The 17,577-nt window shown below is 45.9% G+C and overlaps 1 protein-coding gene across 4 annotated transcripts in view; it reads left to right on the top strand.

Moving 5' to 3' along the window:
- The window catches only part of PNPLA7 (patatin like phospholipase domain containing 7), a 134,000-nt gene that overhangs the window by 114,974 nt on the left and 1,449 nt on the right, over positions 1–17,577 (top strand). For all 4 annotated transcript variants that reach the window (XM_052814281.1, XM_052814282.1, XM_052814280.1 and 1 more), the window contains 6 exons: positions 125–241; positions 2,126–2,274; positions 3,497–3,649; positions 6,352–6,459; positions 11,985–12,069; positions 16,949–17,052. In XM_052814281.1, the coding sequence (XP_052670241.1) occupies positions 125–241; positions 2,126–2,274; positions 3,497–3,649; positions 6,352–6,459; positions 11,985–12,069; positions 16,949–17,052 (716 nt within the window). The remainder of the gene's footprint in view (positions 1–124; positions 242–2,125; positions 2,275–3,496; positions 3,650–6,351; positions 6,460–11,984; positions 12,070–16,948; positions 17,053–17,577) is intronic.

The raw sequence follows: 17,577 nt of genomic DNA, 5'->3' as shown, positions 1-17,577 counted from the left end.
AACTTTCTAACAGTATTCACAGGAGAGCCTCTATGTCCCGATTATTTTAATGAATGCAAAAGCCTGCCCCACCTCTGTGGCAGTAATTAATGCTGTTGCCATTCCCTCCCTCTCACTCCTGCAGGCTCTCTGTGGAGATATGTCCGTGCCAGCATGTCTCTCTCTGGGTATATGCCTCCTCTCTGTGACCCGAAGGATGGGCATCTCTTGATGGATGGAGGCTATATTAACAACCTTCCAGGTAGGTGCACAGATCAGTTGGGAAGAAGTTACCAAGATCACAGCCCATCAAACAGTCTGCAAAACTTGGTCCTCTTTTTTTTTTTTTTTTTTTTTCCCCCTCCCAAAAAAAGAAACAAGGAGAAAGACTGCAGACACTTTTAATCTCGTGATGGTTACCAGGAGTCATTGTTCTCAGTTTCCTAGGTGTTTGCTTTATCACGGCTTTATTAAGACTACTTTTGTTAGGAAGTATTTCCTAATAGACGTATTCTGAACATATAATTCCAAGCTAATTTTGAATTCATTTTAGTGCTTACTGAAATGAGAGAGCAGAAATTAAACTGCAAACATATAGTCTATCTTCAAGTTTCTTTTCAAAAAGTACCAGTTGATTACGAAATAATTCTGAGAAAGCAACAGCATTAACTCTTCATTGTTCACACTGGTGTCACCCAGAGCCTGAAGGGTTCAGCTGACAGGCGTTGGTGTCTTGGTTAGCTGCTAGCACCTGGCAGAGGTGGAATCATGTGGTGTTCAAAAGAGTGATGTGGAGTTTGGGGTGTTCTGAGGACTGAACCCAAAAGGGTCCAGGGCATGTGAGTTCACTTGTGTGTGTTTGGGATGTGTTTTGTGTCAGGGTTGTCATCATAGTCAGAAGCACTGGAAGGTGGGTGGCTCAGGAGGGCAGCCAAGATAGAAGAGAGATGCATGGTGTCATTGCATTTTGTGACTATAATTGTGTACAAATAAAGAGGAAGGAATCTAAGTTAGAGACTCCACATCTGAGCAACCTAAGTCATTTACATGTTCCAGACAGACCCAGACTATATTTTTGCATCGGGGCTGTATTTGCCTAAAAACCAGAAATGGAAATAACACAAAATAGACCCCCAAAATCTGCATCTAACATTCTCTGTTTGTGTCTGTAAGCAAAAGTATGAATTACAAACCAGAGCACCTTTTCCACCTGCACATAAGTGTCTAAATTAAGCATCTAAATTGACTCTTCAGAGCTGTGGTTTTCCTACGCATAGCTATTCTGGAAACTGCAACTATCTTGGACTCTGGGGGTGTGCAAGAAATATAAATTAATTCTGTGAGGTACCTGTCCTTCTCTTCCCTCCCTTGGCACTTCCCTAAATCCTCACCCGTATCCAAAGGCTGCAGCTAGTCCTTTTACTGACCTTGAAGTAGGAAATGTTGCCTCCTTTCTTTCCCACTTCCAAATATTAATCTTTCTCTTGGATCCCAAAGCTTTTTCTAGACTGAAATACTCCCAGTCTGGTTTCTGTGCTGCTCCTTTCCTTTATTACCTTCTATCTGCAGAGTTGACCCCTGCACTGCTGACTCTTCTCTTTAAGGATCTCTCTACAGGTCCCCCAGATTTTTTGTTCTCATGAGAACTGCTGCACGAGGTAGAATTAATGTGGGTTTAATGTGCTCTTTCACATTATACCTAATATGGTGTAACTATGGCCTCGAGCTCTGTGTCTCACCTCCTCTCCCCTGCTGCCTGCCATATAGTTTTGCTGCTGCCTTCACATGGCTTCTGGTGACAGTGTGGCCTCAGAGAGAGTCAGGTCATCCCACCGATCCAGGGCAAAACATACCCCATAAGCGATGTTTACCAGCAGTTCAGCAATGGGAACTCACCCTGAGGTTACGCAGGGGCTCGGTCGGTGCACACTGGGATCTCTCCGTTAAAATGGAGCAGGTATGGTAGGAGCCTCCCTGAGGGGAGAGTGGTCTCTCAGCAGAGTTGCTGCAAGTGCTTATACCTGAGGCTGTTCAGACACACTCATGGTAGGTGTAATGTCAGGTTATATACTCCCTAGCAGTACATACGTAAGCTTTAGCTTAGGGTTGGCAGCACTGGTACTGATACCACCTTCTCTACCACCAGCTGATGTTGCGAGGTCCATGGGTGCAAAGGTGGTGATCGCGATTGATGTGGGGAGCCGGGATGAGACAGACCTCACCAACTATGGCGACTGCTTGTCTGGCTGGTGGCTGCTCTGGAAGAGGTGGAATCCACTGGCCGAGAAAGTCAAGGTATTGTAGACTTATATTAAAATGGCAGCTGTTTTTATGCACAGAGCAGGAAGCTTCCCTTGTTCTTTCAGGGAGCAAGCCTGGTTGACAGACCATCATCTTTCTTGGGTTTGAGCTCTTAGTCACGGACAAAGACAGCTGTGCAGTGCCCTGACACCAAAGGAAAGGCACTGACACGGGAGAGGGTAGAGCCTCAGTCTCGGAAGGGGGTGGTAGAGTTGTCAGAGCAAAGAAACGTTTTCTTAGAGGTGTGTTAAGTTTTGATAAAGTCAGAATTTATGAATTTTACAGATAAAAGTAGTAACTTTGTCCAATTCCGTGTTTCTATCCTATATGTCTCTGAACTGTTGATTTAGGGAGATTTTAGCACTAGGCAGAAACAACATTACTACTACTGATAAACACGGGGCTGCAGAGCACAATTTATTTTTTTCTCTTGTTGCATGCAGTCAGGCCAACTCTGTTACTTATTCTTCTGTATTTCCTAAATTATCTGGCTCTGCAGCTGTCCCCCAAGTGAATGCTGTTTTTTGTTCTTCCCTCCCAGCTACAATTAAGTGAATGCTGTTTTTTCTTCTTCCCTCCCAGCCACAATTAACACACTCCCGTGTTGGAATTGGAAGCAAAAAACTTGTTTGTGCTTCCCAAAGTTGGGGAAAACACTACAAACTCTGTGTACTGCTCTGTAATCTAAAGTTTTCCTCTGTGATAACTCCCTTCCCTGACAAGGTCTGGTCTCCCTGAGAAGTGGCCTTTTGGAGTTGGGGCAGCTGTGGAGTGCCCTGCTGTGCCTTGGCAGAGTTGACCATGCTGCTCCCAGCATGTACTGGGAGTGTTTGGTGGGGGAAAATGGAAGACCCTTATGAACATCACTGATTTCTGCCTTGAAGGATCACTGCCCCTCTCACCTCCGCACAGATCTGTCTCTTAAGGTACCACTATATCCCAAAAGGAAAGACTCAGTTCAATGTTGAACTGCAGAAGTATGTTGGAAGGCAATTCCCTTTCTGCTGTTGATTATGGAGACTCCTTGGCTAGCTGTCCATGCTGCCTGCGAAACAGATGGAGGTGCTGATGTGTGAAGGCTTCAGCAGGCTTCTGTGTGCTCTTGGCAAAAAAAAAAAGATCGATAACTTGCTTTTTCTCCATTGTGAATACAGAATATATTCTGAAATTAAATTTCTGAACTAATCATGATTGGTGTGTCTGGCCTGCTTGGCAGGTGCTGAATATGGCAGAGATCCAGACGCGGCTTGCATACGTGTGCTGTGTGCGGCAGCTGGAGATGGTGAAGAACAGCGATTACTGCGAGTATATCCGGCCGCCCATTGACCGATACGGTACCCTGGACTTTGGGAAATTTGATGAAATCTGTGTAAGTGCATCCTGAGGAAAGCAGTTCCCCGGTATTGCTGTTCCACAGAAATCTGCTGGTTTGTGGTGCTAATTCGTGCCTAAGATGTTGGAGAGTAAGAGAAGTCAGCTGGCACAGAGTGAATAATTGACGCTAAATAATGCTGTGGAATGATATCATGCCTGTGAGATTGGATTAACAGCAGAAATTGAGTTAGTAATCTTTATTATATAATGACCTGTGAACGGATCAGTTGCCTTGCTCTGTTTCATGGCAGTTCTTGCTCAGCTGCTTGGTAAAAACTCTTGGGTGTCTGAGCTGCTTCGGGCAGTTGGGGTTTGTCAAATGGTGTCATTTCTCTCCCTTCATTATGTAGCTTGTTGTTGCATGAAAGATTTGAAGCTGTCTGTAGGGGAGGCCATGAATCACTGAAATGGAGGGCAACACGCTAAAATATCTGGCTCGGTTAACATTTCAACACTTCTATTAATAAAACAATCATCCATAATTCCTCTGCACCTGATAGAGTATCAGGAAAATGGCACCAATGTCAGTGGAAGGACGTTGTAAAAAGGGTAGTACCAGGTTACACATCTCTGGGGTTTAGTTTTGTTTGTTTATGTATCAGAAACCAGCATGGGAAGAACTGACTCCAGATGTGCACTTGTATTGTCTTACTGACATAATTCAGCATTGGTTGAGGTAATGATAGCAATGCTGGTTCATTGTCTCTTGTCAAGGAAGTTATTTTACTGTCTCTTTCCATTCTTTGCCCGCTTCAGCCATGCAAGCATCTTCCATGTTCAGGTGTTTCTGCATAGCTTTGCTCTTCTAGGCTGGAAACTGCTCCCCAGCCCCCCAGATTTTTCTTTAAGTTGATCTCCTTTATAGATGTAGTGAGAACCTACAACACTCATTATACTGCAGATTGATTTCTCTGATACTGTGTTATAAATACTAAACAAAACTGGTAATTAAGCCCTGCAGATTCACATTTGAGTGAGTCCTTAAGACCAAACAGCAGCTATTCCAAGCCACCAGCTGTTTTCCCCAATATAAATATTTTCTCAGGGATATTTAGTGTCTCATAGCTCCTGCGCCAACAGTGCTGTCTGCCAATGGTGGATCTAAGAGTTTGCTGATAAATAATATTCTTCGCTAGATGGAGTGCCCTGGCTGTTTTGAAAACCTTGATGAACAGGTCTGGGTAGTTCATCACAGTAACAGATAGTAAGCTGTCAAATCATTGTTCTGTCTCTGTCTAATTTGGTGTCGTTAAAGAGATCTACAGACACCAGGCAAATTTTTTTCAGTGGAATAAAACTTGAGAAAAGTGCAGTTTCTCGAAGATGTCACTTTCTGTGAGCAAGTTCTTGGCACGAGACGCTGCAGGTATGATTGGGCAGCACCTTCCTGGATTTTCATTCCCTGCAGCATAGCTAAATAACTTCTGTCCACAGGGAAGCTTTAAACTGTGCTGACCTTAAAGGAAAGGGCAATCTAGGCATTCCTTTATCATTATAGGCTATGAAGTAGTGGGGTTTTTTATTTCAGCTATGTACCTGGATTTTCCAGAAAACAGAAATGGGCACCATATAACCATTCCACATGTTCAAAAGACTAAAAATCCCCTCTTTTTGTCAAAACCCCTCTTCTGTATCAGCTTAGAGCGGTAAGTTGGCTGCATCTCATTTCCCAAAGCTCAGGTTCTCGCAGCTACTTTGGATCAATCTGACCCAGTTGTAGATTTGTCAGGTCCCTTTTCCTCCTGAGTAATCACATCCACCCTGGGCTGAGAAGCTATGATAGATTACAAGAGGCGAATTCCAGCCTGAGTGCCCCCTGTGCTTTGAACCCTGGTCCAAAAACCAAAGAGAGACAATACCAGCTCAGCCAGGACTGCTTCCAGCACTTGGGGTTGCCACACAAGCCTGAGGTTTAGTGCATGCTGCCAGCGCGAGAGCTGGAAATAGGATCCAGGACTCCTGACACCTGTTACCCTGTCCTTTCGATTTGATTTTTCAACACCATTTCTACTGTCTTGTTAGAAAAAGAGTAAGACTTGGAGCAATCGGTTTATTTTTTCCGGTTGTTTCCATGCAAAGGACACAGTGCCATGTTATTATTCCAAGCACAAATTACTTCATGCTTTTAAATTAGAGGAACATGGAGTCTGTGCGTTTGGTGTTGTCCATGTGCCCTCATTTCTGCTCCAGCAAATGGACGCTTGCATGTTCAATGCTCTTTGGCTTAACTCATTGCAAGAGATTTTGGAAATGGGTACCCTATGGTAACTTTTCTTTGCTAGACTTGAGCCGAAGGGGGAAAAGACACAAATTAATTAATACCTTCTTCCAAAGAAAGAGCCAGTACTGGAAAGGTGTGTACATATGCATCCTAAGCTTCTCTTTATATGGTGCTATTCTGTGAGCAGTCTGCTTGAAGCCACTGCTATAAAAATAGTTGTGTCAGGTGGCACTTTTCATTGCATACTGTGGGGCCAAAGGTCAAGTTAGCGTTAGGACTTAAAATAGCACCTTGTTTGCTTAATTGTTCCCCTAATTCTTAGGCTGAACAGCTTACGTAGCTAAGGCTGAACGGTAGCAAAAGTACATCCTGGCTTTGGGGTAGACCTCTGGATTTCCTACTGATTTGCAAAAGATGTGACATAATGTTTTTTTAGCTATTAATTACTTTTTCCCCCCTGACTCTCTTTTTTCCAGGAAGTGGGATATCAGCACGGGAAAACAGTATTTAATGTCTGGTGCAGGAGTGGGGTCCTTGACAAGATGCTAAGAGACAGGCAAGAGACCTGCAAATCCAAAACTGATGTAAGTAAGTGTTCGGTTTAAATGCACTATTCTGCAAGAACTACTTGATGGGCGCCAGTTTGCATACTGCTCAGAAACTGGGCAGGGGTATGAAGGAGAACGATCGATTGCCTCAAGTCCTTATTGTGAGCGTGCAGGTATTAGTTAAAACTGTATTTTAGGCAAGAAAAGGTATGATCGGTTTTTCAGAAACGTCTTTCCTTGAACCATAGCCTGGATGAATGAGGTCCTGCATTTGAATCATCAGACACAAGTGTGGCCAAAGTGTGCTCTGCTGGAACCCAAGCTCCAATGTCTGCCTATCCATCCCTGATACCTGGTGCGTGCCCATGCAGAGATCCATCCGTATCCTCAGCAAATACGATGGGGTCTCTGAAACCCCAGGAACTGATGTAGCACTCTGTAGGGTGGCTTTCCTGTTGCTGTTTTGTTCTAACAGGTTCTTGATACCGTGTTTGTAACCTGGAATTGTTCACAACACAAAAGTCCTCAAAGGAAGGCAGGATGCTCACCAGTAGCCAGCATTTTGAGACCTGTAGCTGATGTGTACATGTTTACATGCCCATCTTTCTTGTCTCCTTCACCGTGTGCATCAGCAGTCTTGAGGGCACTAAATGCTGCTGGCTGAGCTGCCTTCTGTACCGAACACTGGAGTGGAGGCTGTGACTGTGCCCCAGCAGGTCCTGTGAGAGAGGATGGTCCGTGGTTTCAGGCGATGGGCTGCTTTTGTACCCATTGCTTGTATGCACCTGTGGACTTCCTCCCTGCGTAATGCTGGGTAGGAATGAGTAAGCTTCTAAGAATTATTTTTCATTTATTCTTGTACCACAAACTTTAGGTGGTGCCTCAATATTGTTCTTCCTACCAGAAACTGGTCTGCCAGGGCAGTGGTGCTCTCCTGCAAGCTGCCTGGTGCTTGTCACACGGGACATGAATCAGGATCACTGACATTGAGCTCTGCCATTGCTGGCTTTCAGGATGTGACTCCTATAGTTCTTAGATGCTTCCAGAAACCCTGAATTAAAGCCTTGCTGGAGATGTGTTTTTAGCCAAGAGTTAAAAATCCCTGCAAAGCCATAGATTTCTTCCTTTGTTGCTTTTCTTCCTCACTCCTCTATTAGAAAAGGCATTTCGTAGAGCCATCATTAAGGCTCCTCAGAAGCATGTGGTGCTGTCGAGGTACTGGGTTTCACATACCTTGTTCTGCCCACTTCAGCACATCTGAGCAGTTAATGTACAGTTTGGTAAATGCCTGATTATGGTAAATCTACAGGCTACGTAGTGTTGCTGTGTGGTTACAGGCCTGTTAAGATTTCTACTTAAAAGTAGGATAAAACACTTTTGGGTTTACAGTTTAAGGATTGAGGTCAGCTTCTAGAGTTGGTGGGCTGACTGAATTTCTTGGCAGGGAAGTTTCAGTTGTTTTTAAGAAACACTTACCACCTTTTTGAGGACTTGAGTACAATATTATAATATATTGGCTTATTATCCTTACCCTCCTTTCAATTCCTCTGATTTAAAACCCAAGTGTTACAAAAAGCTTCATGTTTTACCCAGTAATTCATCTTTATTGTCTTTTAGAGATAGGGAAATGAGCAGTAATACTTTAAGTGATTGCCAAAATGTATTATAACTGTAGTGAGCCTCACTAAGGAAAGTCAATAGAGGTGAAAAATGACACTGAGGATTTGCAGCTCTTCCTGAGATCGGTGGTAGAGCACTTTCAGTAGGAGGGAGATGGTGTGAGCAAGGGGAGAGGAAGGGCAGTACTTGCAGGGATGGACATTAGCCCAGCAACAAGGGGTGGATGACTCCCACATCTGAGCTCATTGTCCTAGACCCCCATTTGTCACCAGAGAGAGATGAGCCTCTGTAGGGCATGAGTCACTTGACGAAATGGAAGTGGCTCCATTGGGATAAGATGAATGGCACCCTCAGCTCCGGCCATGTAAAGGGAGCCAGGGGGACTAACGCTGATGACTTCCTATCATCAGACGAATCCCACCCAAGCTGCCTGGCAGGGTGAGTGGCCATGGGAGGACCACAGAGGGACAGAGCTTTATGGGAAAGTAGCTGATGATCTGAGTAGCCTGAGGAGCTCCAAAACTCATCAGCTTGTTCTTACTGGGAAGATGACCTGGACTAGGAGATACATTAGTCTGAGCTGCAGATGACGGGTCCCCATTCTGTCTCTGACACCTTGTGTTCAGACTAGTTATAAGCTGATATGTGTTTGGTTTTGTATATTAATAGTCATAAGGAGAAGTTTAGGGAGAGAAAATTGTGTGTGTCTCAGAAATGGTTATATGTCCTATTTCATCCTCTTAACTTTTATCACCAACGGGTAACAAGCTCAAACATATTCATTGCCTTAACAAGTGCTTCTTTTAAAGAAGTCTTCTTTTAAAATTGCCTGTTATATTCAGGCTAATATTTCAGTTAAATCATGATACTACAGCTGTGCATCAAGCAGCATGTTGAACATTTATCACAATCTACCCTGGTTTTTATGGCCCCTCAGCTGCCCTGGAGATAAAACATGTCATGTACTCGTTGTAGACATAGCCTGTCATTGCATTTCCGTGCATGCACTTGATAATGTGGAAGAAAGTGCTGATTGCTGAGGCACCAAGATTATGGAAGTAATGCGTTCAGGAGAGTGAGTCGACAGACTGGCTGGGTTATGGAGTGGGAGCTATCAGCTTTGTGCGTTCCCCCCAAACTGACGCTAAGGCTCAGTTCCAGCCTGTACTCTTGAGGACCAAGGAGGTCTTCTGCTCTTCCTCTGAAAACTCTGGAATCCAGTAAAAACCAAGATTTTTTTCATCTGTCTTTTGTTTCAGTAGATTTTTTTCTACGAAATAACAAGTATTGCAGGCTCCCACTGGGGTGTTGGTTTGGTTTTTTTCTTAGTCCATTAGAGTCACTTAAGTCCTTTAGCTCTGCTATCTTCCGAGGATAACAGCTGATATTTTTAACTTTCCTTTCATTAGTAAAAGCTTTGACGCTCTGTATGTTTTAGTTCTTCAGCTATTTCTGGAGCGTTCAACATCTGAGAGAGCTGAGCGTGGTTTCTTATCATCTTGTTTCCATGTCCTAAGCATTGAATTTTTACTCAAAAACTCCAGATATTTAATCATTTAGATACTTTTCCTTTGCTTTCATCATTCAATCACTGTTTATCTTGTCTCAAAAATGCAAATAACTGAAGACACAAACAACAAGAACCTTACATAAACTTCACTTGAACAACCCTTACTCTTCCCCAGCACAGAATAATGCAATACTGTTAATTGGATCTCCTTGGGGAAGTTTTGTCTACTGAAGTGTTATTCATAGTCAAAGCTAAATATAATCTAGCAGACTACAATAGTAACTGTCTTTCTCTAATTTATTTAATAAAGATTGTGCCAAAGAGAATACTTTCCTCCTTGGAAAAAAAAAAATTATCAGCAGAAAGGTTTTAGAGTGGGTTTCAAATTAATGTGAGACACTTCTTTGCCTTGTGTTAACTGATGGATGTGTGGTTTTGTCCTTAAAAGTAGTAAGAGGAAGTGCTTAAACATTAAATTCCTGTTTGCAAAGCATCAGACGAGCGTGGGAAGACACCTGGTTTCCAAGTGGCATTCCAGTCTTAGTGCTAAGACTTTGGGGTGCAGCTGCCTCACCAACCATCCCCTAACAGGCTTACATGCAGGATCATCTGTATGTCAGTGACCGTAACAGATGCTCCCGTGGGTATGGTCACACTTAACAATTGCCTTCATGGTCATCTGTCCTCACAACTTCTCTGTGGGAGCACATGAGCTGATGGTGGTTTTCCTGAAGCACCTTCTGGCGATGGTTGCTGCAGGATTTTGTTCAGGAGTTCATACAGTGCCCTGGACTTTCATCCCTTCCAAAGCTGGTCCCTGTCTGCTCTGTGCTCCCACAGACAGCCTGGCACATGTCTGCCTGAGTGCTCTGTGCAACCGCTTTGTCCGTGTGGTAAGAGTCCATGTTTTTAGAGTACAGGTGATTGCCTCAAACGTTGCTGTGTCTGCATGGTGGCCAGAGTTTGCACATATCCCTCGCTTAGTCATATGGCACAAAATGAAGACATAGATGCTTTTTTTCCCTGTCCTGGGCAACAACCTTCTGCAAACGCTTCACTGGGGCCATTCATGTCGGATGTTCAAAATGAGACTGGACTGACTCACCCTTCTTGATGGTTCCTTAATGGTCACACTGAGCTTCCTGACTTCTGTATATTTTAAAGTGTGTGTCCTAAGCTACTGCTGTTTCATTTCATACAGGTATTTTTTTAATTCCCTCTGGGCTTTTCTCTGTCCACTGCTCCCCACCAGCTGTTTGTCCTGCATCCGCACCTTAGTTTAGCTGTACTAAATTACATCAAAAGTTAGTTACGGATTAAAGGTCAACTGAGAGCAATCTGCTGCAGCTGTAATGGGCTTCTGCTGTGACCCCCACGGGGGCTGTATGATTCATAGTATCGGTGCTCTGTGTTAGGCAACTGCCCTGTCTGGAAGCACGTGGATGGGTCTGGGCCTTTAGAAAGATGACTGTCACAGCAATTCCCCGCAGCCCAATGCCGATAACAGGCCCCCTGCCAGCTCTTCCCTGTCTCTCTCCTCTGGGGGTGTGTGCTATTGTACTAATTAGAATCACTGGTTTTAAAACAAGGTGAGGGGTGTTGGTGGTGACCTTGTGCCCTGGCCCTGAGGAGGCAGGTGGGGCCGCTCACAGCATGGCATGAAGAAAGACCAAAACGGTTCTTAAATGCCAAAGTTGGGTTTTATTAGAGGAGAAACTGGAGCAGGCAACTCCACAAAATAGAGAACACTCAACCCACTGCTTGGTTGAGACAGAGGAAAAATAGAAAGGGTTCATTGAAAAGAGGAATTACTTACCTCAGGCTCTTACTCGCTGCAGCACCTCCAGCTCCATGGCTTGCTGGGGTCTCTGGGTGGCTCCTGGTCACCCCAGTGCCTGGGCTGCTGCCCACCTGTCTGTGCAGCCTCCCATGGCATCAGTCTGCAGGCTCAGGGCTGGACCATGTGCAGTGTCCCACCTGGGCACTGGGGCCTCTTCTCCTTCTCCCAAGGGAAGGCAAAAGCTCCCTGGGGGTGCACCTGATGCAGCCGGTCTTTTTTTAAAAAGTAACAGTGATGGAGAACAAACAAGTAAAATGAGCACTGTCTGTCACGGAGTCCAGACCCTCTGGTTCTTGTCTTTGTGGTCTTTTCTATAGTTTGCTAAATTTTTAATAAGGCTTCTTGTTGCATGGATGGAGAAGGAGCCGTTAGAGGTTGTCCCACTGTTTGCACATGGGAATCCCATCTCTACATCAGGAGAGTTGCTTTGAGAATTTCTCACTGATGAGCAATGGCTTTTGAGGAGGCAATCGTGGAGAATTGGTGTGTCTGGAGCTTTGTCTGTTCAATATCGCTTTTATACAGTCTTGGCTTGTTTGAATTTTTTGTGTGTATTTGTTAACATACCCAAAACTTACCACTGTGTTTCAGAACGTGACCTGTCCCACCACCTCTTTTACGGACCTGGCAGAAATCGTGTCCAGGATCGAGCCCGTGAAAGCACCTGTGGCAGACGGTGAGTGGGGTGATCCAGCCAGCACTGCGGAAGTGTTGGGAAGGGCAGTGAGGCAGGGATGGCTGCTCACTTCTCCTGTGTGCCTTTTCTAACTGCTTTCTTTTACCACCCCATGCTCTAAGCTGTGACGGTTCAGGGCTGGCTGCCAGGTCTGGTGTCAGCTGAACAAAGCCGGCAGTGGTGGGCTGTCTCCCTGCTTCACCCAGAGCCTCTGCCTGCAGGTGTGCCCGAGCTTGCCCCAGGCTAGACCCTCTGCATCCCTCTCCTGCTGCCTCCTCCAGGAGAGGCTGGGAGTCAGATGTTGTTGCCACAGCAAGACATCTGCTGTCAGCCTGTTACCAGTGTGGTCCAGCGTGACTTCCCAGTGGGAGCAATTCCTAGTCAAGTTAGTCTTATCTAAGTGAAATAACAGATGTGGCAACTCCTGCAAAGACGAGCTTTCATCCCTCTTGTGCTGGCCCGTGTCCTTGTGATGGCTTCGCTCTTTGGTCCATGTCCTTTTGAGATGGGAGGAGGCTGATTTAAAGCTTTGGCTGAAGGATTTTTTCCCTGCTGTTGTGACTAGGATCTGGAGTGACTCACTGGCTCCGTTGCTTTCTGTACGGTCCTGTTATGGGGAGCACTAGAGAACTAAGGAGGAACAGGTAATGGCTCTCCTGCACTCGAGTGCCTTGTACCTCAGCCGTGCCCTGCGGAGCAGTTCCCTGTACGTGCCATAACCAAAGCTTACTTAACAAAAAGGATCAGAGCTTTGCAGGCCTGAAATCTCAGAGCATTTCATCAGTGCTAGAGCTCTTTATAAACAGTCTCTCCCTTTCTCCCAATTCTTGTTCTTGCAGAGGGAAATCTAAAGTTAGCAGTCCTCCCATCTGTGACTGTTTGTAGAGATGTCCCTGTGGTAATTTGAAATGCTAATTGCAATCATATGCCTTATGAAGAAAATATTAATCAAATGTGGTTGAAACAGCCATTGTGAATAAGAATGAAAAGTTCATGTAACATGGTTATTTAAGGCATAGGCATTGAGACCTGCTAAGATTTAACCAGCGTACTGGGACGGATCTTCCTCCTTCATATAGTTTCTGATTATTTGCCCCCATTAGGAAGATCTGCTTTCTGCTGGGTGAGGCCGTGAACACGAGCGTAACAAAGGGACACGTCTTTCAGAAAGTAGATATGGGAGATTTTGGGCTAAGGAGGGACTGTGCTACCTGGGACGGGATGGGCAGGTGCCACGTGCTCCTTGTGGATGCTGAAATCTGTTGGTTGTAGAGAGTCCAGAGGAGGGGGAAGGATGGTAGGAGAGACTTGTGCGTGAGAGTGCCATGTCTTGAAGGACCCTTTATATTCATGTTGGGGGTGACTCCATGCACTGCCTGCAGGGACCTGGCCCATTTTTCAGTGGGCAGTTGCTGTAAAGGCATTCCTCTGAACATGGCATCACCTTGGTGCCTCCAGGATGGCATTGCTTTTGCTAAAGAGGTATCTGGAGCTATGGGGGAAGCGGTCTGTACCGAGGCGAGCTCAGATGGAGGGTGACACCTCCCTGGCAGTGGCCTTGCGGCTGTCAGATGGTTCCTTGTGCATGGCGGCAAGCCTTTGCATTTATCTGCTTGTGACAGTGGTGAAGATGGTCTCACTGCTTTTGTGCCATGTAGGTAAGAAGACAGGGTGCTTCTTGGTAGCCTGGCTGTGAATTGGCACTGTCAAAGAGCGTGAAACCTTTTTTGTCCCTGGAAATCCCTTCCTGAGTGAGATCTCGGAGCACAGGGATTTAGAAAGGCTCTGCCTGTCCTGACAGCACACTGCAAGTCTCAGGCTGGGTGGAGAAATGATGTCAATAATTTTGTTCTAAAGAAAGAAAATGACAATGATCATGTTCTGATTCACTGGGAGAAGGAGAAAGTGTCAGTACGAAGGCTGAAAGGCCCTGATGGGCAGAGGCTGGTCGAGCCTCCAGGTCAGAAGCCGTATCTTCTTGGGGGAAAGGGCAGTGTAGTTTCTTCTCCAATCTCAAGTAAACTGAGAGCAATGATTGAAACTATTTAAAAAAAAAAAAAGCGGGGGGGGGGGGGCGAGCAGAGGGAAGCCAGGCGAAGCCCTGCGCTGGACCCAGGGTACCCGTACTGCCAGTAAGCAGGTGGGGAAGTGTCTGTAGGAGAACAGGAGCTCATTTTCACAGCTGAGCCACTGCAGTATTTGTGGCTGTGTTTCTGTTCTGCATCCAAACACTTCTTTAGTTGGGATTTTCTGTCTTTGTTCAGCTGTAATTGCATTTTATGCAGCCGAGGCCATGGCCAGGGGAGCACAGATGCCATCCTCCAAGGGTGGCTCAGCTGCATCCCTGGTCATGGTCCCACCTGTAAGGGATTTCTGAGGACCAAAGTTGCGCAGGCTCTTTGGTGATTTCCCACAGCAGGTTTCATGTCTCATTTTTCAAAGCAGTGATGCTTTGGGCTGTCCTTATGGCCAAGTCTCACAGTGTGAGGTGAGGTAGCACGCTTGCTGCACGCGATGGCTGAAGGAGATCAAGTCACGTAGCAGAGCAATTGTAGCAACAGTCATTTGGATAAAAAGATTTGGGAAACAGAAATGTTAATCTGCTGTCAAATGACTGGTTTTGCAATACAGCTGAAGCCAGAGACATCCCAAAACCTCTCAAGGGACACAATTATCGGGCACTAGGTCACCCTCAGCATCTTTGCTGCTTAAAAAGTACTTTTATCAAGAAGCACTAATGCCCCTTAGGTTGTGATGAGCTACCACATTCCCTGATTTACATTGAAGCCTGTCAGTGTTACTGGAACAGAAACCCTCCAGCCACACAGCACTGGTTTTCTTCAAATGTGGTGTGTTGCCTGCAGAAATCAGGCTATAAAAGAAATGCTAAAAGCTACAGAATCACAAAGCAGATCTTTGGCATGAGAAGTGGTCATGTGCTCTTCCTGCGGTGAACATACTCCCCCCACTAACGGTAGGCTTGGGTACCCTTCCCTGGTGTAATGTCCTCTTCACTGGCTCATTTTCGAGCTGCGGTGTTTGGGTGTTGGTGTGTCAAGCAGGGCAACGAGGCCTTAGTCCTACTTGATGCTTCTGGGAGTTTTTGTAGTGTAAAGCAGCGGTCGCCCCTTGAGCCCCAGACGCTCAGTGTTGAGCGGGCAATGGAAGGTGATGTTTAGGGACAGCAGGGCCACCTTCTTTTCTCCTTTCCCCTCTTGTCCTCCAGCACCCAGAGTTACTGTGTGAAGGATGTGAGAAGGGACACTCCTCTCTTGTTTTTTTGTATAACGACCTGTTAAATGCTGAATAGTGCTTGGAAAATCAAGGATTTTGGTTTTGATGGTAGTCAGTTTTATTGGAGCTGTAAACTTCAAACTATTGCTTGTGCTGTCTGTTGCTGTTCAGATGGGTTTCCAGTTTCTCTGGTGTGTTTTATCAAAGATTGATTATCAGTAGTGTTTTTAGTATAAACTAACAATAATTCTCTGATCCACAGTAAAAAAAAATATTAAAAAATAAAAAAACAAAGACCAAATGTCTTTAATCCTAATGTTCTAGCAGTTGGTTGTAGTTATCGTGTTAGAAGTAAATGCTGTGGAACAGACTGTGCTGTTGTCTTCAGTGTGGAGCAGATGCTGTTGACTGTTCCGAAAAGAAATACTTAATCAAGAATCCGGTTTAAACACAAGCCACTTTCTTCACTAGTGGGCTGAAAAACAGGTATTGCTTCAGCCACTCAAAGCACACGTGAGTTACTTCGTGAAAGTGGCAGAAAAACTAGTGTCACACAAAAATTATTTTCTGCCATTTTAACATCTTAACTTGAATTCTGAAAAACTGCGTGCCATAGACGCCACACCAAAAGGAAGGTGACCATCTGCCACTTGCTTTCTTTTGCTGCCTGCATGCCTTGGTTTCATGCTTGGTTGGGATGGGGCTCTGCAGTGGCTGCTGGTGCGTTGTGTGGTGTCCTGGGGCCGATGACGGGCGTCTGCCCTGGCACATTCGTTGAGTGTTGAGTTGATGTGGGAGAGAGTCAGGCCTGTTAGCAGGTGACTCTCCTGCTGTCTGTTTTACAGACCCTAAAGTGATCTCCAGGTGCTGGAAGAGGCATTGGCTCTGCACTGATGTATCTTGTTCCTTGGGAGCAGGCTTCGGTGCTGGGGACTGGGGGCTTGGTCACATGTCCTGCTGCTGACTGTTGTGCCTCAGTGTGCAGAGCTCCTGAGCTTCCCTAAATTACGTTTATCTGCTGGATTACCAGAGAGAGCAGGTGATGGGCCCCTGTGGAGAGGAAGGGAGCGTAAAAGTCAGCCTCCCCTGTGGATCGGAGGTTGTGAGACATGTAATTATCATCTCTGCACCAGGAAGAGCTCAGTCTATGCCTGGAAGTCCCTGTTTCCAGTGAGTCTGTGACCGCTGTGTCCAGGGGAGTTTGGATTGGTAGCTCACAGGCATATCTTCTGAAGGTGTTCTACAGGTCTTGTCTGGTCTGATGGGTGAGAGACAGCAGCTATTCTGTGAAGAGCATTCACCAGGGAGCATCTCCCCATTGCCAGTGTCTGTGTCCCATCAGGCTGGGCAGCCTGGGCCCACCAGGATTACACGGACAGTTTGCTGCTCTTGCTGCAGACTCTTTAGATTCTGGAGGGCTCCAGGACACCAGTTCACATACAGGACACAGTTTATTTTGTGATCTGGCTAGAGAGCTGATATCTGTGCTTGAGTAGTCCCAGTCCACTGAGCTGCAGAGAGTTGGCCAGCAGTCACTCTGCCCTGCACCAGTGCTCAATGGAGACAGCTATCATTCCTCTTCCCGTTTTTTCTCTCTCTCTGAATGCTAGTTAAAACCAGTGTTTTTTCTCTCTTCTCTCTTTAGATGAGTCAGACTACCAGACTGAGTACGAGGAAGAAATTCTGGACAACCAGAAGGATGATTATATCAATTTCATAAGCAACCAAGTTGAAGAAGACTCTGACTCGGTACGAACTGCCCTGGACACAGGCAGTGCCTGTGTTGTTGCTGAGTCCTGTGTGAATGGTGTGCAGTGGGGGTGAGGTGGGGGCGTCAGGAAGTATGCTGAGAGAAGCACCTGGAGGGGACTTGCTGAGGAGGACTGTGCAGAAATAAGTTTGCTTTTCATGTAGTACAGACACTAAACGATGCATGCTCACCCTGTTCAGGTCAGTCATCTACAGTGGTGCTGTGTGTGGCAAAACCTGGCCATGGTTAAAACCTGGCCACGCAGCTCCATGGGTTTGCTCGTGAGGTGGGTCAGGGCTGGAGAGCGTACAGGATGAGGAGAGTCTCAGGGAGCTGCTTTGTCTGGCTCGGAGGAGAGAAAGTGAAGAGACGATGTGGCTGCTGTCTGCAGCTGCCTGCTAGGTGGTTATGGAGAAGACGGCAGGAGAAATTCACAGCAAAAAGATAAGAGGTGACAGACACAACTTGTGCTAAAGGAAATGCTCACTGGGTGCAGGGGGAAATATTGCCCAGTAAGTATGGCT

Source organism: Harpia harpyja, chromosome 19 (assembly GCF_026419915.1).
Source record: "Harpia harpyja isolate bHarHar1 chromosome 19, bHarHar1 primary haplotype, whole genome shotgun sequence".
In the NCBI taxonomy this organism is placed as follows: Eukaryota; Metazoa; Chordata; class Aves; order Accipitriformes; family Accipitridae; genus Harpia; species Harpia harpyja.
Note: the sequence above shows the minus strand (reverse complement) of the source record. Positions and strands in the feature narration are given on the sequence as shown.